The 21,588-nt window shown below is 53.8% G+C and overlaps 3 protein-coding genes across 3 annotated transcripts; 1 reads left to right on the top strand and 2 right to left on the bottom strand.

Annotated features, from left to right (window-relative positions):
• Positions 1-57: 57 nt before the first annotated feature.
• On the top strand, positions 58-5,307 carry BO94DRAFT_138420 (putative Rho guanyl nucleotide exchange factor). The gene is made up of 3 exons (XM_025605709.1): positions 58-2,643; positions 2,698-4,550; positions 4,631-5,307. Exons 1-3 carry the CDS (start codon positions 414-416, stop codon positions 5,189-5,191), a joined length of 4,644 nt encoding a protein of 1,547 aa, XP_025472612.1. The 5' UTR covers positions 58-413; the 3' UTR covers positions 5,192-5,307.
• A 1,046-nt stretch (positions 5,308-6,353) lies between these two features.
• BO94DRAFT_620220 (tRNA lysidine(34) synthetase) lies at positions 6,354-7,764 on the bottom strand (the record flags this gene model as incomplete). Its single annotated transcript, XM_025616914.1, has 3 exons — positions 6,354-7,324; positions 7,392-7,568; positions 7,617-7,764. The coding sequence occupies 3 exons, from the start codon at positions 7,762-7,764 to the stop codon at positions 6,354-6,356; spliced, it is 1,296 nt and encodes a 431-aa protein (XP_025472611.1).
• A 369-nt stretch (positions 7,765-8,133) lies between these two features.
• Positions 8,134-20,137, bottom strand: BO94DRAFT_552671 (Pkinase-domain-containing protein; the record flags this gene model as incomplete). Its single annotated transcript, XM_025613613.1, has 13 exons — positions 8,134-8,394; positions 8,448-8,624; positions 8,665-8,754; positions 8,805-9,796; positions 9,859-10,069; positions 10,125-11,370; positions 11,487-11,565; positions 11,726-11,841; positions 14,685-14,688; positions 15,661-16,555; positions 17,533-18,269; positions 18,325-19,705; positions 19,871-20,137. The coding sequence occupies 13 exons, from the start codon at positions 20,135-20,137 to the stop codon at positions 8,134-8,136; spliced, it is 6,456 nt and encodes a 2,151-aa protein (XP_025472610.1).
• Positions 20,138-21,588: the final 1,451 nt, after the last annotated feature.

The following is a 21,588-nucleotide window of genomic DNA, read 5'->3' as shown; positions in this document are numbered from 1 at the left end:
TCTTCCTCCTCCTCCTCCTCCGCCTTTCCTCCACCTCTCCTCATCGTCTTATCTCACCTTTTTACTTCCTCCCATGGAGGGGTTTCCTTCTCTTTCCCCTTCCACTGCATGAGGACCCTCATTCGTTTCTTAACTGGACCGTGCGACATTGCTATTATTATGTCTCCTACCCACTTGCTTGCCATAGTCCTTCCCTAATACTTTGGACGTGCCAACCCGGCCATTTCGCGGCCTCGCTCTTTCCCCGAGGTCGATTCCTGACTACTTCGGTTTCTCTTTCTAGTTTGACATTGACCATCACTTATTAATCTTTTCCACCTATTGGCTACTAGTTCCATAATCCTTTATTACTCCCATCGCTCCTTCCTACTCTTTCGTTGCATGCGATAACTCTTCCTGCCTCCCCCGCCATCATGGCGACAGTGTCAACCGCCCCGTCGGACCTGCCCCTCGAGCAGCTCTCCTTGTACCATGCCTCCGATCCCTATCTGTCGGCCGTCTTCATCTTCTACGGCCCTGTTGCGACTGCAAATGCTACCGTCAGCAGCTCGCGCATTCAGGCGCATATCCTCTCCCCCGCCGGCTTCCAAAGTTACCCGCGCATTACCGTCTCCCCCGCAGCCCCGTTGTACGCCGCTGTCAACCACTTGCCCCGGGAAAAGCAAGGCGATGAGGTCAGCCGTGGTCTCGCCGTCAGTATGCTGAAATACTTCGCAGAGCTGTCGGATCCCGCCAAGGAGTGCCTGCAGGCTATCTCTCGCGCCGAGAAACCCGGGGTGCGGCTGCCCAAGCTTTTCGATGAGATGCATGCGGCGGAAATAGCAAATCGCATGGCGAAAATAGATCACACAGCGGACATTGTGCGCGATATCAGAGGCGCTTTCCAAGAGCGCAAGGTTCCGTGGGTAGATGTTGATGTCATTCTCCCCGCCGGAGTGATTCAACCTCCTCCCCAGCCTGATATTGATGATGATGGTCATGACGGTAATGCGGATTTTTTTGATGCACCCGATCTTCAATATGGACGATACACATCTCTTATTCGATCTCTTGGAGCGCCGATGTTTTTGCCGACGTCTCGACTGAAGCGCGCCCCTTCACAGCCGACCAATGTGAGCAAGTCCAGGCTCTTTTCCAAAAGCCAGAAACAGGCCCTTCGCTTGACCATGTGCGAGGTCGTTGATACAGAGGAGAGATACGTCAACAAACTCTACACCCTTGTGTGTAATGTCGCGGAGGAGTTTCGGTTAAAGGCCCAAGCAAGAGGCGCATCTAGTACCAGTCCCGACGAGTCTGACCTGGCCACGCTCTTTCCACCATGCTTAAATGAGATCCTTGAAGTTAATATGGGGTTTTTGGGGGTGATTCGACAGATCCTCGAAGAGACAGAAAAAGAAGCTATCGATGATATCACCGAGGATACACAACTCCCGTCGTCCGTGTCACAACGTTCCTTCTCAAGGGAGGAAAATGATGCGATTGGTGCGGTGGCATTCGCCACTGCGCTTCTGGAGTGGTTCCCCAGATTCTCCCAGCCTTACGCGGACTATATGCGGGCCCATACTGGCTTTACACAGACGCTCAACTCATTCATGAGAGATAAAAATTCCAGCTTCTCGAAGCGAGTGTACAAGACGGGAGAACAAAAGCTGCGTTCCCTGCTCATGGAGCCGGTGCAACGTCTTCCGCGTTACAGTCTCCTTATCGATACTATGACTAGCAGTTTGCCTTTGGTTCATGCTGCCGTACGACCCCTACTCAAAGCGCGCGATGTCATCAAGGATATCTGCTCGCTTGACGATACTTCATCGACCAATCACGACCAAAGCTTTCGGCGGTTGAAGGAGTTAGTAGACGGCTGGCCATCCACGATCCTGCCGATTGGTCGCTTGATCACCGCCGTTGATTTCAACGAGCTAACTCCCCCCTACCATCTCGATGTCCCACCAATCGAGCCCAGCGCGGGCATTATGCTGATCTACAAAAACTGTTTGGTATTACTATCAAAGACTTTAGGGAGTAGGGCGACGGCGCGGGGTCTCCTGGCTGATTTGGATAATGCTGCAGCGGCGACCAACACCACTCCAAATTCCCCCATTTCAATGGAACTTCGCGTGGTACAAGTGTACGACCTACACACCGTGCGGTGTACGCAATCCACGTGTGGCCGGATTCTGTTTTTGGCTCCTACGTCCGCCACCTCGAGGCCGGACCAGAATACCACGGTGGACCTGCTTGCGTTGGAGCCCATCTCCATGTATGAGGGTCGTGCAAGTCGGATCATTGAGGAGATTGCGAAGGCAAAGATTGAGGGCAGGTTTTCGGACAACGAGCGGGAGAATGGCAAATGGTCGCTGCGGAGTCCCACCGGTACTGTCGGCAACCTCGGGATTCTGGCATGTGTGTTCGAAGAAGAACAAGAGGAGGCCACGCGAAGGGCCAACTTGTCGAAGATAAGGGTTGTGTTCGATACTTCGAGGGCGGTTTGCAGTCAAACGTTGAGCAACTCAGATCTGGAGGTGATTGTTTCGGTGTCTTTGGCGAATGAAGACCAGTACCGGGTGGATGTAGACTCAGTAGTCGGCATTCCATCCTCTGACATGGTGACCGTGGACAGCTTTGTCCCCGTGCTCTCCAAGCGCTGTAAGTACCCCACGACGCTTGGGGAGGCTCCTGTCTGATTGCTGACGCTTGTAGTGTTGAATGTCCTTCTGCCGCTTCATGGACCTCGGAATCGGACGATGACGGAATCAATCGTGCACTCCAATTTCGAGATCCTCCGCTACCTCACCGGTCATCTCATGGCCCAATTCAAGGTTCCGCGTGGATTTCGGCCCCCGTCTCCCTCGAAATTGCTCTCCAGTCTTTTGGGTGGGAACCAGTCCAAGGAAAGCAACACGCCCAACTCCAAGTCGCCCAGCTCGGCGACACTGCTGGGCGAGTTCCCAAAAATGCCGCCTCCCCGAGCCAATATGTCGCGGTCCAACACACTCCCTTCTGTCTTTCCGGGAAAGGAGGAAAGCCCGATCAAGATCTCGGTGGTGGGCGCCGCACCCTCCAAGGGGCAGGAAAGTCCGTTTAGCGCATTGGAGCAAACGTTTGGCGCATATGCACTTGCCTTGCAGTCTCGTAGTGGCAACATCGTGGGAAGATCCCTTCGTGGGAGGGACAATGTCGATCGGTCCTCGGTCAATGAGCTGTACAATATTCTGCTGGAAGACCCTGGGAAGATCCAAGCCGCAGCAGAAGTCCCGGTTGATACACTCTTCGTGGCCTTTGAAACATTCATGGCAAACGCATGGAGTGAACATATGGGTCCAGTCATCGACTTGGCCTCATTAAAGATCCTTCAAGCTCAATTTGATAATATGTTCCCGCGCGATTTCGAAGAGAATTTTCGACGATTCCTAGCCGATATGAGCCCCCAAAATCGCCGTGCTCTCGCCTCCATGATCCGGCTGCTCGCGGAGCTGCTTGATGCCTCGGGGAGCGATGGGGATCGTGGGGCTTTAACTGCCGCGTTTGCAGAGGTTCTAACAGTCGAAGGAGACCCAATGCAGCATATCTCTCTTTTGGACCGACTTGTGGATGACTTTGACAATTTGTTTGATGAATATATCCCTGGCGGTGCCTCGTTGGAGGGAACCCTGAACTGTGACCAGACCAAGTCAGTCTCCCAGACTGCGGGCTCTATGAATTCCAACGCATCGTCCTTCAGGAAGCGTTTCGGCTTTAGCCTACATCGGGAGAACTCAAAACTGGAAGGGGAGAGCAAGGTCTCGTCGATTCTGAGGACATTGAGCAAAAGCAAGGGCTCTGGCGACTCGGAACCTGGCACGCCAAAGGGCTCGCTGCTACGGTCCAAGTCGATAGACATTGATACCGGGCTAGGCTCTCTTTTGCGACCGGGTTCGCGTGACTGCCCAGGCGCCTCCACGTCTCAGGAGCATCTTCGGCGGCCAGGTAGTTCCCAGGAGCAGCCACCGTCTCTATCCTCAGTTCGCGGGATTTCGACAAATGGGGTGGTGAAAGTACGTCGCAAGAGAAGGAGCTCTTTATCGGATCTTCGACCCGGCACAGCATCTTCTGAGGTATCTGTCGTCTCGAGTCAGGGACAAAGGCCTGGAACTCCGTTGTCTATATCCAACCAATCTCGAACAGATATAGCGACTCCTGCCGGTCAGGCTCGACCACAGACCAGCCATGGTTCAGGCTCCACAGTCCGAAGCACATCGCCGGCCAAGAGTGGCTCGCCCACTCGGTTGGCTTCCCCTACTCGCCGGTCACCGACCCGTCCCGTCACCCCCAGCCGAAAAGAGAATATCGATCCAAAATTGCCGCAGACGGAGCGCGCTACCCGGAAGAAAGGAGATGCGTCTGTCTCGCCTACCCAAGAATCCAAGAGAAGATCTCGAGCGACTAGCATACCTTCGTCCCGAGCTCCTGGTCTGAAGGAGCGACCCATCCAAGTGAATGGCTCTGATGCGAGGCGCCTGCAACCAACGTCTTCCCAGAAGGCCCCCAAACTGCGGTTGCAGAGCCCTCAAAAGGTGAGGCACAGATTATACACATTGAATTCCCTTGTTTCAGGATGTCCACCAGAAGCAACATTGCTAACTTACTGTTACAGCTTCGGGACCGTCTTAATAGTGAAAAAAGGGCGCAAAACATGGCTCAACAGAGTCTTAAGGACGAGCTCGACCTGATCGGAGAAGAACTAAGGGCGCTGCGACTTACCCCATCAATGGCCAAAAGGGATGGACAAGGCCCCGAGCCACTTGATGAGCCTTTTGACTCGCCAACCCCACATGCTGTTCTCCTATCTCGCGTTCGCAACCTGGAGTTGAAGTTCGACACGCTATCTGGGGAGTTCAGTGGCCGAACTGCCGCCATCGAAAAAGACTTGGAGTCGTCTCTTGTGGTCAGCGAAAAACGAGCCAAAAAGCTCGACGAACTTTATCGCGAGGCCAGCGCTGAAAATGAAGCCCTCTACGATCGATTCAATTCGGAGCTGAGCAAGGTCGCTAAAGACGTGCGAGCTGGAAACGCCGAGGAATCCCTCAAAACCCAGCTTTCTTCAGCCTTGGAAGAAATCGGACGGCTGAAGAAGGAAAATTTTCGACTGAAACGAGAAGTTGGGGGATTGCGCGCTCAGCAAGCGGCGGTGGCCTTGTTGAAGGCAAGCGAATGAACGATCTATCTGGGGGCTGGTTGAGTAGGCTTATTTTCTTACTCTAATTTCTTTTTTTTTTCTTTTTTTTCTTTTCCCCCCCGTGGGATATCTTCGAACTGGATATGAGTGATGCCTGTTACTGGAAGACGTCCTTTCCTTTTATTTCTTCTTCTTCTTCTTGGAATCTATTCCTGGTGGCTTCTGGCGTGATGATGCTCAGGAGCGTCCTTCTCTTTCTGTCCCACATTGTTTATAGGGCTTCTCTTTCCTTTGTATCGTGGCATAGCCTGCGTGTCTCCTTGGCTATCTGCACTGCATCCGGCGGGGTTTGCTTGGGTTTGGCGGTTGGTTTTGGTCGCTTGTACGGCGATCGCATCGTGGTCGGCCTTTCCATCTTCTCTCCTGTCATCATATTTCCCGTACATTCATTGTCTCGAGCTTTCTTTGTAGCATAGCTTAGCTTAGCTAGTTCCCAATCAGCCCATCAGTTCCAACGGTTCCTGATCAATCATCTTATATCTCCATTCCCAGTGGATATCCCAGTGAGCTGTATTGCGGACCTCTGCCGCACCCGGCAACCACAGATCTATTGTCGGTAATGCCAACGGCACATCCATCCCGGATCCAGAGACACCACCGGGTATAACCAACACCGGCACCGTAAATCGAACCAGGCCAGGCGCATCCCGTCCTAGCTGTTCCATGAACGCACTCTTGCCCTTTTCTTTTTCCTTTCCATTTTCCTTCTTTTTCTCCGCGCGCTCCGCCATCCGAATTATTTGTAGATCTGACTTTTGTAATGGACGTATCACCAACGATATATTCTTCGACCCATACTGGGAATTCTGGTCGGGGGAAAGTGATGAGGGCTGGACGTCTTGTATGGGGAGGTTGGATTTCAGGGTAGCTGTGATACGGAACCAGTATCTGTTATCCCAGAGATGCCAGGTAGATGTGTCGTTTTGTGAGGTTGGGTTTGTGTGTGAGTTTAGGGTATTAGAGGGGAGATGAGAGGTAGGGATGGGGATGGGGATGGTGATGGGGAGGATTGGTTGACGGTTGCGCATGTAGGGTTGGCGGGAGAGAAGCCATGTATTCCTGTTATTAGGGTGGTTGATAGTGGCTGGGTGGGGGTTAACTGGGGGTGGAGCGCAGTGGAGAGGCTGGAACATGATTCCGCCTAGGGTGAAGGGTTGTTGTTTCTGTTTTGGGGGGAGGGGTCCTGGTTTTGATCCTGGTTCTGGTTCTGGTTCTGGGTAAAGGGGGAGGAAGAGGAGGGAAAGACACGAGAGGTGAAAGGTTCGAAGCTGCGTAGAGAGAAGTGATTCTCTGGGAAAGGGGAGATGAGTTCGGTGATGCGGCGGAGAGTGAGGGATTGAATTTGAGGATCGGGGGTTGGGTTTGGGCTGGGGTTGGTTTGGTGGTCATTGTGGACGGGTTGGGGGAAGTTGACGATCAGAGTCCCTGTCGAGGGGGCGAGAGAGTGAAGGGTGCATTGTCTGAGCAAGTCGTTGGAGGAGTTCGTTGCGGATTGGAGAAGAGTATTGCTTTTCTGGATCAGAGAGAGGATTGACGGTGGGTGAAGTGCACGAGGGAGTTTGTTTTCCGACAGTAGACTGCGGATGGTGTTGCGGGGAGTAAGGGTTGGGTCGAAGTTGGTTGGATCCGAGACGAAGGGGATGTTGTTTTCATGACAGGTTGCGAGGAGGTTGGTCTTAGGGAAGGCGAGGAGGGGACGACAAATGGATATCCCACCGGTTGATATGCGGTAATCTTCCTCTGCTTTCCTCTCGGCTGCTGGAGGAGAGAAAAGCTGGAGCTCATTGGTGTGGGTGATTCGAAACCTGGTATCCCTGGCTGGCTTCAGCGAGACCGAGGATCCGCTCTCTGCGACTCCGAAAAGACCATGGCATTCGGGGATGCGCGTCACTGGCGGGATCCCTGCTAAGCCGGCACCCTTGGCCCCCGTGCAGAGTCTCCAGAGGGTGGTTTCAACGTTGTCGTCTTGGTGGTGGCCCATGAGAAGGGTCTCGATGTTTTGGGCTCGACATGCCTGGCCGAGGGCCTGGAAGCGTAGACGTCGAGCGTGTGTTTCAAACGCAGAGACTTTGCTTTCGGGCCATGACAGCTCGAGGATTTGGGTTTTGAGGCCTGGATGCGGTCAGTGATGATGTTCTTCCATCGCGACTTGACGATGGAATCGAGGCGAAAAACACACCCATATTGTCGAGCCATCCGGCGACCATGTTGGCCTCGCGAGTACTCTCCTCGCGGGCTTTATGGTCGACTACAAATGCCGTGACGGTCACATCATTGTCCGTGATGCGGGTCGTTTCCCATTGCTTGCACAGATATGCGAGAGCCATGGAGTCTGCACCTCCACTGATGGCGAGACCTGGATGGCTGTTAGTTGGCTGATGGGAATGCATGAGATCGGACATACCGAGTCGGCGCGGCAGGCGAGCATCTGGCTTCCGCCCCGTCCGGGCTGGTCGCGAGTCGAGCCATATGCGCTGGAAGGAGTCAACAAAGTGTTTAACAGTTAGTGCCCCGGAGTCAGTATGGCGCAGGAGGTGGGATGCTGCTGTCATGGTGGACTGACTGACTAGTAGTTGGCGCGGGAAAGAAGCGTTTGGCCGAATGGAATCAATCAATCGCATCGCAAAGACGCCGGGTCTTGGCATCCCCGCAAGCCGAGGCTCACTCATTTCCTCGACAGTCTACACAGCATCACGCGTGATTCTACACGGGAAGCAAGGAATAGTATCGAGTGTCAATTGAGTTCACTAAGACGCTACAGTCGCTTGCTATCGCGGTAGAGAAGCAGCCATGCCGCCACCTCTCCATGTATGTATGTACCGGCCATACCTCGTGGGTATGCGCCACCAACCAATATAAACAGAGAATAATGTCACAGAATGGGTCCGCCTTGAATCCCATTCCACCTCCCCCGGTCATCCTCAAGAGTTGCTGATCGAAGCAGCACCGGATCCCGAAGCTGTCAGCGAATGGATACTCCCTGGGGCTGCGATTCCGCCCTCTCCGTTGGCGGCGCTCCCGGGATCAAGAAAACGACTAGACCCTAACTCATGGAGCCCTCTCTCCCCATCTCTCACTCGGATCTCCTTCTTTCCGTTTGCCTTGTAGTGCAGAAGCATATCCCCCGAGGATCGCCAGATGTGTGCGCGGATTGTCGCCAGAGTCATGTTCGGTGGTATTAACTGTCCCGTGGTCAGCAACTTCCTATATACCAAAATACCGCAATATGACTGACCATCTTGTGGCAATACAACTCCAAGTACTCTTCGGGCTTCATCACATTCTCTTCTGGCTCGTCGAGGTTGGGCGGATCGATCCGCTCCGCCACGTAGGCAAGGATCTTCTTGGCTCGCAGCATGCGGTTGGCATTGAGGCGATTATTGTTCGTGTTCGCGGTGGTAGCCGGTCTGGTCTTCGTTAGCCTCCTACATCTCCCAAGGATATCCCTGTACATACTCTGGCTTGACGACAGGCGGTAGAAGATCGTCGTAGGGCTTCAGCGTGAACGCGATCTTGACCGGTTCCTTTACAGGCATTTGGTTCTATCGGTAATATTAGCAGTGACCCGGGGAACAAAGTGGGCAATGCATACCTTGAGCAGCAAGTCAGCTAGCCACAGCGGTATCGACTTCTCGAGCTTATCAATCTCCTGGCTGATCTGACCCACAGTACCCCGGTACAAATCCGAAGCCACCGCAGTGTCGCCAGATTCCTCTTGGATGAAAACCCCCGTGCGCGGAGGTATGTTCAAGGCGGGGGTTTCGCTATCGGGGCTCGGCGCAAAGGCCGATATGAGCTCCTGGCCTGGGTTGGCAGACAGCCATTCCTCATACTCATGCCGGGTTCGCTCGATGAACCCGCCGAGATTGGTTTCAAACACTCTTTCCTCCTTGACCGATGATAGGTCCGATTCTTCCACCTTCTCTTCCTGAATCTGTGGCTTGACCTCCGAGGAAGACCGGCCCAATTTCTTGGGAAAGTCCATTCGAAACTTCTTCCCGAAGATGGATGCGCCTCTTTTCCGCTCTTCCTTGTCGGGCTCAGCCGGTGATTGAGGCAGGGCGGTTGGAGTCGGCTCTCCCGGTGTCGGTGGAGCCTTGTCTGTATCTATAGGAGCCAGACCGTGAGGCTTAGATGACGAGGAGAAATAATCGCTCGAGCGATCCGACAAAGACGTTCGAGTCACATCGGGGTTTTGCTGTGACATCAGAAAGTCGGATGTCTCGCCTATTGACGTCCCGAAGTAACTGTTGTTGTTGAAGCTATGTGGGAGTGCTGGTGACCCTAGACCCCCGGGGCTCGTCGCATAACCGATCCCAAAACCGGGCGTCGTGGGGCTGCCAAGGGAGTCGTATCCTGACCGGAAGGTTGCGAAGGAGGCATCCAAAGACGTCTGCAAGCCTAATGGCCGTCTGGATCCATCTTTTGACGGTATATCCATTGGTGCGGAGGCGCTGGTCGTGGTGAGCTTAGCAAGCTCCTCCGCCCTTGCTGTCGCCATGGCGCGATATTGGGCATCGCGACGAACATGCTCTTCAACCAGTGGCGCAAAGAGCCAGCGCAAGATCCATTTGCCTAGGTTGACTGGGTCAAGGTCAGCAACCACCATCAAAGCGGAAGGGAAATGAGAACATAGGTTGCCATACTCCTCTGATCGTCGCGAAACTGCGAATAATCTTCCAGCTCGGTTTCGTCGGCGTATATCTCGGCATCAAAACAGCGGCCTGGCTCCAAGATCACTGATAGTCTTCCAGTGCGGATATCAATCGTACACCAGTGAGCGATGGTCTCATTAGTATTAATCTCGGATGCGACATCGTCTATATGCCTCTTTCCATATGACTTGATAGGTTTACACTGCCAAATTGTTAGTAAATGTGTAAGATGTTGCTCATGAAAGATCATAGCCTACCTTGAGGAGGTCCCATAAAACAACCTCGCCAGCGGAATCCTGGGTCAACGTGCGTTTGCGGTCATTCAGCATAAAGTGCTTGATCAATCCATGTTGGCCTTCTATGGTCTCCTCGGGCAAGGTCTGAACGGGCAAAGTCAGTCCCAATTCATCCTCCATATCTGACCCCGATGGTGGCCCTTGTGCATGTGGTACTGAGCCCGGCGCCATGTCGTTAGGAGCTCTCGCTTTGGGGAATGTGGATGTGTTTGACAGTAACAAAACTGATTCGTATGGTATCTTCTTTGGCGCCTGTTTCGCTGACGAACCTTTTTCGGTACTGGACTTATCGCGTTGTCCTTCTCCCGAAGACGGTGACTTTATCTCGGCAGTGGTATCGACATCCCTCCAACGATTGATACTGGACTTCGGGGTCGCTGTCCAGATGTAATCCCCCGCCGCTACAACGTTAATCACTCCCTCGTGCTCCTGCAGTGCTGCGACGCAGACGCCTTGCTCAATGTCCGGGGAATGTCTCGTGTCGGTTTTGGCGACCAAACCGGACCGATCGCTCGAGTAGAAGACGGACAGTTGTGGATGATTTGAATATAGCGACCAGACACTATCGTTATGCATCGTCAAGGTGTGCATGCATCTTCCTGCCGTCAGCGACCAAACCTTGACCGTCTGGTCGGAAGATGCGGTCATGATTGTATCGCCATCCTGGTTGATGAGGATATCTCGGATGTTATCGGTATGGCCCACGAACTTGGTAATCAGTTTTCCGGATTTTGGATCCCACACCATGACCACACTTTCCGGTCCGCCGCTGGCAAGGACGGAGGATACAGCGCCCAGGGCGTAAATCGAGCCCTTTGCCGTCCGGTCCTCCCCGCAGGCATCAATACCCAGAATCTCCCCGCCGCCATTCAGGTCCCAAAGATAGAGCTTGTGATCTAACCCGCCCGATGCGACCCACGAGGAGTGGTTTCCCGGCGTCGCTAAGGCCTTCACGTAGTCAGTGTGTTTTCCGATGGGATTCGGGACCTCGGTGATTTCCGAGTGCGGTCGCCATAACCGTACGGTGGTATCGGAAGAGGCGGAAACGAGCGCAGAATTGTTCTTGGTCAAGACAATGTCGTTGATCCAATGGCTGTGAGCCTGTACTTGGTTTCTAAACGTTGTTGAAGTGGATTTTGATGACGCGCCCGAGAGGGGGCGGTTGAGGTCCCATGAGCAGACGACACCATCGCGACCCGCCGAATACCTTCCAAAGTGCGGAGTTAGGACTTGTGTGACTTTGGACACGGCGAGGAGCGGAGTTTATCGCAACCGGGACTTGCGGAGGACCAACTGGCGCAAAACGACGGGTGGGAAGCTCACAGGATGGAATTGTCCGTATCGACAGTTAGACCATTAACGCCCAGCCTATGTCCACCAGGAGCATCTGGCAGAGGGAGCACTGAAGAAAGAGCAAGAAGATTGAGTGTCAGTTAAAGGTCCGCTCTAGCGCAGCAGTCGTGGAAGGGGAGGATCAGATAAGCGCGGAACACCAAGGTCGTGAAACCAAAGAGTAGATGGCGCTGACACCACGCAGACCTGCCTGGGGGAAGGAGACCTACCATAGGCGACCCTCTGGTGGTTTAGTTTTCGGGCCATGCAGTGGGAGGGGGATTGACGCAGGTGGCAGAGGAAATGCGGAGGTGAAGGGACGATGCGGAGGCAGAAGCGACGATCGCTCAGGCACGCAGAGGTACGGTGGAGGTGGAGGGGAGCATTCCCCGGGCGGTAGGCAGTCAGGGCAAGGCAGGGTCAAACAGGGACAAAAGACAATGAGTAAGGAATGAATAGACGCTGTCAACGAGCAGAAAAGGAGGGGAGAGGCGGAGGGTAGAAAGAATGAGGAGAGGATGGTGGTTTGTTGCCTGGAAGGATGGATGGATGAATGGGACGACGGGCGAGGTGGGCACGAGCGCGGCGGTTCCCCTCGGGTCACGCCTTTCTTCCCCAGTTACTTGCCTTCTGCCGCATGTTTACCTTACATACATACATAGTACATAATACCATGGATTGTACCTTGAAGCGTTTTATCGGAGTTTGATCTTCCTATAGATAGCCCCATCTACTAGCTACTACTTTGTATGTACTATGTACAGTATTCTACTGCTGTACTTGGTGTGACTTGAATGTTTACTCTAACCACGGCATGCTCCACAGTGATATCACAGGAGACAAAAGTACTCCATACGACCTCAACATGACACCTTCCCATCGCTTCCATAAGCAAACACAAAGAACCCGTCCAGAAGCAGCTTTAAACCTTCCGTCCTGCTGATCGCTGATCTCAATCGTATTTCCACTGAACCTATTCTTGATGTATAGTATAGCCATGCTAACCACTAACCACCTGCATCCGCTCTCCGCCTACTATTCCGGGCAGTTATTCGGCAGAATATCCAGTATCTATAAAGGCTTTTATATACAACCTGCCAGAGTACCTCATGAGAAGACTTACAGAGGATTTCACGTAGGACTCTATTCAGTCTCATACATGACCTTGGATATGCTCTGAATTGAATACCCAAAGATCTCGCCCCGCCCTTCAATATTGCCAGTAATAACGCGTCGCTCGATGACCTCTGCAGGGACATGAACGTGACGAACCCTAGCTGGAGGGTCCCTCGCCCATTATCCCAACTAGTGGTACTTTGTCGACAACGAAATCAAGATATCTCCCCATGCCGATTTCCATTCACTCCAAAGACCAGCAGTCACCACAGAGCCTCTCCGTCACCGCGATGCTTTCATGCAATGGCTAACGCGTCAATGGAAGATCTATACCATCCTGAGGTAGATGTTGAAGATCTCGAGGATTATGTCCCTGGCGGATACCACCCAACTCTTATCGGAGAGACCTTAAGTAATGGCCGCTATACCGTCGTTCACAAACTTGGATTTGGTGGGTATTTCACAATTTGGCTCGCCCGGGATCAGCAGCATCGGCGCTACGTATCGCTCAAGATACTGACTGCGAGAGCATCATCAAATAGCCGCGAGGGGAAGGTTCTGAATTACTTGATGAAGAGCGACCTTAGCCATGCTGGAAAGCAATTCATTCCGCCGCTACCTGACGAATTCTCGTTTCACGGTCCAAACGGACATCATCGGTGCTTGGTCGGAGAGCCTGCTGGAGGTAGTATTGCTAAGCCCAAGGAGGACAGCACAAACTTGATGCTTCCACCGGACGCTGCTAGATCTACTGCCGCCCAGCTCCTTTTAGGGCTGTCCTATTTGCATGCAACTGGCGTATGCCACGGAGGTGAGAATCTGTGTGCATCTCCGGTTACTGATCCCGCATACTAATCGTACACAGATCTCCATTTGCACAACTTTCTCTTACGCATACCAGGATTCGACCACCTAAGCACAGCTGATCTCTATAAACGCTTCGGCGAACCCTCCGAGGTTCCTATCCGGCGAGTAGATGGAAAGCCCAGTGAACCCCACGCACCGCCTCATGCCATATATCCCATGGCTTCGAGCATACCTGCCAACGAGCTGGGTAACCCCGAAATCATCATCTCGGATTACGGAACGTCCTTTATTATGTCACAGACACCCTCTCCGACTCTCCACACCCCGACCCTCTACTCCCCACCCGAAGACTTCTTCAATGAGCCCATCACTCACCCCACCGCAGCTGATATATGGACCCTAGGTGTCAACTTATACGAAGTCTTGGGCGAGCGTCCACTTTTCAAAACATTTGCCTGTGACCGAGATGACATTTTTGCCGAGATGGTCAATACGCTGGGCCAACCGCCCTTGAGGTGGTGGAATTCGTGGGCGAAACGCTCCGAATTCTTCGAGGAGGATGGGTTATGGATCACTGACTTTCGCCGTATCAGCACTCCCGTCTTCCGGCGGCTGCACCAGCGCCTCTGGGACATGGGCCGTGGCGAGACGGAGCAGACGTGCAAATGGGACGTTTCAGGTGGTGAACTACGTGCGTTGGAGGATTTGCTCAGAGCTATGATGGCGTTTGAACCTGCAGAACGACCTATCGCGGACCAACTTTTGAGGTCTGAGTATATGGTAAAGTGGGCGTTGCCCGCGTAGGAGAGGCAGAAAGGCAGATGAGGAGCATTAGGCTGTCTGCGACTAAGTACATAGTAGACCAATTTGCATCATCCTATTCCAGCAGGGAAGATGATATGGATGTCGTCATAGCTGGACATCGACAGGCGGTGGGCCCGCTAACCGCCACAGTGTATTTAAGAGGTAGAGTAATATATTTATAACAGAAATTGAACTCGTTTTCTTTATATCCCAATGAAGAACATCCTCTAAACCCTTACCTGATGACATTCTACCTGACAACTAACCACTCGACCAAAAAGACATGTCCCCAGCCAGACCAACCTCCCAGTACTCAATCTAACACTACCACTACGTCACCTACAGACTTTAAATTCAATCAACATCAAGCTCAAGCATGAATACAAAAAGCCGCAAACTTCCTCTATTTCCAAAAGTATATGATTCCAAAACGAGTAGGCGGAGAGTATAGAACTGCAGCACCTCCCTACATATACTCAGTACAGTACCACCACGATCACGATCTATAAAATCCTCCCTCACCCATCCACCCACCCAAAATCCCAGTATCCCAACCCCCCAGAACCCCCAACACCATAAACATGACCACCCCCCAATCCCCATCCCTATCCCCACCCCTATCCATCCCACCATTCCCCCCTCCCCCACCCTCATCCCACCCCCAACAGAACCCCCCACCATCCAAACCACCCTCCAAACTCTCCACCTCCACCCGCACCCAGAAGGCGGCTACTACGACGAAACCGACCGCCACCCACACCAAATCCCCACAGCATACGGCATCCGCTCAGCCAGTTCCACCATATACTATTTCCTCACGCCGGGGTCACCGCTCAGCGCGTTCCACCGAAACAGAAGCAGGACGGTGCATACGCTGCATCGCGGACGGGGTCGGTATGTGGTTATTCGTCCGGATGAGGGGGCGTCGGTGGAGACGTTTGTGGTAGGAGGGGGGGTGGAGAGGGGGGAGAGGGCGCAGTGGGTGGTTGAGGGGGGGGGGGGTGTATAAGGCGAGTTTTTTGTTGTTGGATGATGAGCAGGAGGGAGGAGGGGGAGGGTCAGAGGGGTTGTTGATTAGTGAGGTATGATGTTTTTTTTTTTTGTTTGTTTTTGCATGTTTGGAGGGAAATGAGTTCGTATTGATGATTGTGGTTGTGATTATGCAGACGGTTATTCCCGGGTTTGAGGCGGAGGATCATGAGTTTTTGTCGTTAGGGGAGATGAGGGAGTTGTTGAGTCCGGAGGAGGTTGGGGAGATGGCGTGGATGGTGAGGAGGGGGGGGGGGAATAGGTGGATATTGATATATGATGGAATATAGAGAGAGAGAGAGAGAGAGAGAGAGAGAGAGAGAGAGAGAGAGAGAGACCCGTCTAAGTCTATAGCCGATTACCTCTATACTATAACTACATAATCATCTACATCAATCAGCTCAGATACCAGTACTTTCCTTCTCCTCAGCAGCCCTCTTCCCCTCCATAGTATTCCACGCCCACTGATAACTACCCAAGAACACCGCACCACCGATACCAATCCAAGCCACACGCGGACCAATTCCTCTCCAGAAAGCCCCGAAGCCCTCCTTGGAGATCTCCTGCACCACATCTCTGATCCGCACGCCGGCACCGTCCGCCCGACGGGCCAGCATGACCCGCGTTTTAATAACATCCAGCGGCGTCGTCAACCCAGCCGAGATGGCACCCGCCACACTGCCGAACATGGCACTGGTAGAGGCGGGGACAACGCCCGCATATCCATCCTGCATGCGCTTGGCATACGCCTCCTTCATCGACTCCCACATGGTGAACTGAAGGACCGTGAACGGAATCTCACGGGCAATGGTGATGCCCGCGCCCCGGTATAGTTCTCGAACAACCTGTCCGTAGCCTCGCTTTGCACCGGTGGCTGGGTCCGGATGGCGCAGGGAGAGAATGTCCTTGAGGGCGAGCAGGCTCGATCCGCCGAAGAGACCGGCCTGGGCGCGCTGCTTGACGACTTCGGTGGGGACTCGGACGGCGCAGGCGGCGACCTCGCCCATTGATGAAGCGAGGGAGTGAGTCAGGATGATGTGGGAGCGAGAGGGGGTTTCGGAGGGGGTCGAGGGGAGAAGAGTCCGTTTCACGCCATCGTAGACAATGAAGAAGGATGCGGCGGACGGGGCGGAGCCGAAGAGGACGGAGGGGAGACCTGCGTAGATGCCACGGATGGTCTGGCGGAGGGAGAGGCTCGGGATCGCAACGGATGGGCTTTGGGTCCGGGCTTTCTGGAGGCGGGTTTTGATCGTGTCGAGGGGGTAGAGGGAGCAATCAACCGTGAGGCCGGCGATGGCACCGGACTGCGTGCGGGGAGGAGGTTAGCTGGCGCCAGCAATGCATCCAGACGGACTAATAGGAATTGCGTACCACGAGAGATCGGGTCCATAGGGAGGAGACCAAAGGCTCCGGTTCGCCGGCTTGAGTCATTGTCACGGATGGATTGGCTGATCGGAGCTGGGGGAGGTCGGGTTGAGCGGTCGCGTGTGAAGCCTTTGATGGCGCCGCCGATCGCCCCCGTCGTCGGCCTAAACTCCGCAATCTCCGCATCCCCATCCTTACGTCAGGCTGGTCACCGACTCCCTACACAACTACCCCGTCAACCTGATGATTATACAATGACTCGTTTATTTATAGTATCTACTAAGCTAGGTGGTCTCCATGAGTACAATGAAAGGACAATTTGGGTGCAAAAGACGGCTCCGAGACACGGCCAGATGCGCGAACAATAACCTCCCCGAGGCAAATGCGGAAGCCAAGAGCACCAAAGCGAGAGCAATCGCAGCAACAAAGACGCGGCAGAAATTAACAGGTAGAAATCTAGCAGCCGACCCTCTATGGGGAAGAGTGATTTGCCTGAGCAGCTCCGTTCCACAAGACACGGACCTCAACGCCTAGATCGAAAGGAAAGAAACAGAAGAAAACGAAACCCACATCCTCTTTCCAACAGCGCAAGGGCGGCGAGAAGATAAGCAAAACAGTCGAATAGGTAAGTGATTACTGTGGATTCCAGGAGTATATCTGACCGCGTTGGAAATCCACCGTCGAGAAAGGAACAAGCCAGACAATGATGAGAGGCCCACCTGAGGCAGGCAAGCATCATAGCCGTAGGGAATCAGGTCGAAAAACAGCCAAACGAGAATGCGAAGAGATATGTGGGCGGGGTCGGGCCACGGGAATTATAACGCACGATAGACATAGAAGCAGCGGCGGAGGTCGAACACGAACATAAGCTTATACAATGCAAGGCCGAGAAACATCACTTGGCCTTGCTAGGCACCGGGACACTGGCGGATGGGGGTTCCAGGACATGCGTATGACCAGGAGCTCGGATAACCTCGCCCGAAAGCTCCTGCTGACAAGCCTTGATGTTGCGCACCCATTCATCGGTCAGAACGTCATCGAGGGTGGCCCGCTCTTTGACATTCACCTTGAGCATGCGTCCAACGATATACCTGCTCTCACGCGGCAGAAGTCGCAGAAGCCTCCAGGGACCCTTGATGACTTCTTGGCGTTGACCCGAAGGTTGGGCTGAAGCCGGGAGGGGAGGGGCTTCTTTGCTTGTGGTGCGGCTGGCCTTATGAGGAGGGGCATTTCTGTCGTCCACGTTGGTTTTGTTCGTGGGCGTTCTTTCCTGGGGACTCTCCGGGGGACGGTTTTCCTCCCCACCAGTGGTGCCTGCTGGGGCTCCATTGGACTGCATGGGTTGGTCGGTCGGCCCCTTTTTGCTATCGATCGGTTGCGAGGCTTTTTCCTCGTGAACGGATGAAGGAAGATCGGGAGATGACTTGATCCGGTGACGTTTGGGGTCCGCATCTGGGACCGGAGTACCGGGAGTCGGCGGAGAGACGAAGAGTCTGTAAGAATTGTCGCTGACGCGGGGTTGCTTCCATGGGAATCGGCGCAGAGTCATACAGCAGAAGATGATGGCCAAGGACCAGACATCTGTAGGCCGTGGGTCGTATTTCTTCTCATCGTAGACCTCCGGAGCCAAATACGGATCAGAGCCCACAATTCCTAGAATGTGTTAGGAGATCATTTCCACCAACTCACGTATGTGCGCCAGACTTACCGGAAGCAGGGACAATGTCATTTTCAAAAGGGTACCGGAAGACAACGGCACTTCCAAAGTCAATGAGCTTCATGATGCCATGTTCATTGACAACCACATTGTCCAACTTCAGATCCCGGTGCGCCAGGCCCATTCCGTGCAAGTAGGCCACTCCGCTGAGAATCTGCTTGAACGCACAGGCAATCTCATCCTTTACCATCTTCCCCGTCATGACGATAGCAAAAAGGTCAAAGGGGGCATATTCCATGACTTCATACCAATGGCTTCCCTCTTGGATGATATCCAGTGTCTCGATGATATTGCCATGATGAAGTGTGGAGCCGATGCAGAATTCAGCAGTGACCTTTTTAGAATATTCCTTCAGGGTTTCCCACGAATGACGATCCCGGAATTGTTTGACGGCGAAAGTCACACCGTCACTGTTGCGCTTTAGCAACCTAACGGATCCACCGGCTCCAGAGCCCAAGACTTTCCCTAACTTCCCGTATTTCGAGTTCAGCCCATGGTCATCAGCGAATGGAACACTGTCCGATGCATGAAAAGGCCCGCCTTTCCCAGATGACCGACTCGACTTCTTGAAGGGGATCGATGATGGCGAGTCTCCACGCTTGTGCTTATTATGGTTCCTCTTGAAAAAGCGCTTGAGCTCCGACATGTGGCCGTGGTGCTTGCCTTCCGATTCCTGCGGCCGTGCTTCTTTCTTGCTTCCGAAAAAGCCGCTACGCTTTTCGGTCGACCTGAGGTCACTTGCGCTGGCGGACCGTGGAGACATAGGGCGAGTGAAAGAGGATGAGGTGTTTGTGCGACGTTTCGAATCCCGGCCGCCGAATATAAACCGTTGGTCGAGTTGGGCAAGGTTCTTTGGCTGCGGAGGCCGCTTGCTGCGGGCATATGGGTCGTTAGGCTCTCCGACCGGTGTGATGGCGCCTGGGGGAGTATAGCTCTCTAGATCGGCCCTCGGAGTCAGCGGAGGACTTTCGTCCTGCGAGCTTGCATCGGCGGTGGGGCCGATAAAAAACTGCGCCCGGTGCCTTGCACCATTCTGCGGATGCGATGACGTTTGAGCGACATCATTCTGTTTCGACAGTTGATCGGTCGAAGAAGGCCGCGACGAGGGGGCGCTCTGGGAAGCTTTGTTCTTCAGGGTCGCGCTTGTCGGCGGGGAAGTGGTGGGAGTCATTGCAGCTGACTGTCCCGGTGCTCTGTCGGTTGCATTCGACGTCGAAGATGTATCAGTAGACTTGGCTTCACGGGAATGAGTAGCCGCTGGTGTAAGCGGGGGAGACTGCATGGCGGACACCGTTGGAGAGCCGCGGGGAGACGGAAGACCGGATCCATTGGGTTCGCGTGCACTGCGATCGCTCGATTCTCGAGACGCAACCTGTAAGGGAGGTGCAGTAGTCAGCTTCTGTTCAGATCTGGAAAGTTATGCAGGGCCATGCGAGGAGCCGGCTGGCCCGTAGAAGGCGACATGAACTTCCACGCCACAGTGTTGTATGGTAGATGGCAACACAGATCTGGTGTCATCAAAGTACGAACTACATACCCTTGAGGATGGCAGTGAAATCGGGTCATAAGAGAACTGTCGCAAGCGAGTCTCCTGCAGTTGCGACTTTTGAAGGCTCGCAGCCAGTGAGCGGAGATCCTCCTCTTGGTTCTGACTCCTAATTGGTTCATCGCCCGGGGCCTTGGGAGGTACCGAGCGATCCGAAGGCTCGATTTCCTCAGTTATGGTAGAAAACCGGACCTGGCCGGGTTGCGACCTCAGCCTGGGGTCATTGTCGGCGGACTCGGGGGCCTGTGCAGGGGCCATCTGGGCTGGAGATTGAGTGGTTTGAGCACCTGATAATTGCAAGGTAACCGGGTCAGAGGAACGCATTTGAGTTGGTTGTTATGGAGGGGTGGTGCTTACCGGGATTCATGTTATCTTTGGCTTGGGCAAAATTGGTCGCTTCAGACGTCATACTCGGTCAAGACCTCGGGGGTGGGACGCATACCCCTCCACGGTTGATGCCGAATGAATGAGCTCAACGATAGGAATAGCGATGGGGGTAAACTGAAAGGAGCCCGGCAGTAGTCTGCAAGATTCGTGTGTATCGAGTGCGTCGATCGGAGGCACTCGTAGGGTCCGAGGGAAAGCCACGGAGGATTTCGTATGCGAGACGGAGCAAATCTTTCGTCTCCAAGTGTTGCGGGTGATGCTCAGGACGACGCAGGGCAGGAACTTGGACGGGCGGGATGCTGAGGGGCGGAAGGAATTCGCCCCATCCAAGAACAGCTGCGTTGAAGAGTTGAAGGGGAGGCCGGAGGAGACAGTTCTGGGGAAACAAGAAGGACGAAGAGACGACGACGGCGGCGACCTAGTAGTAGAGGGGAGAGCCAGGCCAGAGAGGTTCCACCGGGCAAGGAAGAGAAAGCAAAGCAGGTGCGGCGGCGCCCTTAGAATTGGAGCCAGCCAGACCGACGGCGGCGGCAATAGCGGCGGGACGGACGGAGCCCTTTGGAGGATTTGTAACCACAAATTCACCCCAACGATAATCAATCAATAATAAATCTGCTCCTCCCTTTCTGCCCCTCCCAGCCCTCACTGCAACGGGTGCTATCTGGAAGTAGGGATGAATCTTCTCCAGATCTCGATGCCAGTAACCAGTCCCAGAATAGAAACCAGGAAGGCTGGCAGAAAAAATTATCCAAAAGACTTGGCGGGAAAAACTCCCTTCCCAAGCATTGCAAAGTTAAACAGAAAAAACGAATGTCTCCCGCAAAGTTACATGCACCCGGTACCGTGTTTACTTGGCGGATGGCCGGAACGAAGGTCAGGGTGTCTCCCCCGTGCTCTGAAGATTGGACCTCAACTGATCCTCAATCGGGAATCCGCGGAGAGGATGAATGGGAGTGAGCTGGTGACCAGTAAGGTCTGGGCATTACCGGTTTTATAGTGAGTCGGTATAGAAGCAAGCATGTGCCTTCCAGGGTATATTGAGTAGTAGTTCATGGATGATAATCGCAGCTACATCAATAGCCTGGGACAAACTAGTACTAGAAAGACCACCATGACATCAAGGCATGGCCGGTACGGGTAAGGGAGGTAAGTCAGGTATGTAAATAATACCGGTAACATCTGCGCCAGGTGTCCGAACAGTCGCCCGCCATAAGCCGTACCACGGAGGAGTTATCTATCCCATTCATCCATCTCTCCCATCCTATCTGCTCCGAAGGTCAGTTGTCCCCGAGGAGGAAGTAGGAAGGCAGTTATCAGCTGGG

Source organism: Aspergillus sclerotioniger (assembly GCF_003184525.1).
Source record: "Aspergillus sclerotioniger CBS 115572 chromosome Unknown BO94scaffold_2, whole genome shotgun sequence".
Taxonomy (NCBI): Eukaryota; Fungi; Ascomycota; class Eurotiomycetes; order Eurotiales; family Aspergillaceae; genus Aspergillus; species Aspergillus sclerotioniger.
The sequence above is the reverse complement of the archived record's forward strand: the minus strand, read 5'-3'. Positions and strand labels throughout refer to the sequence as shown.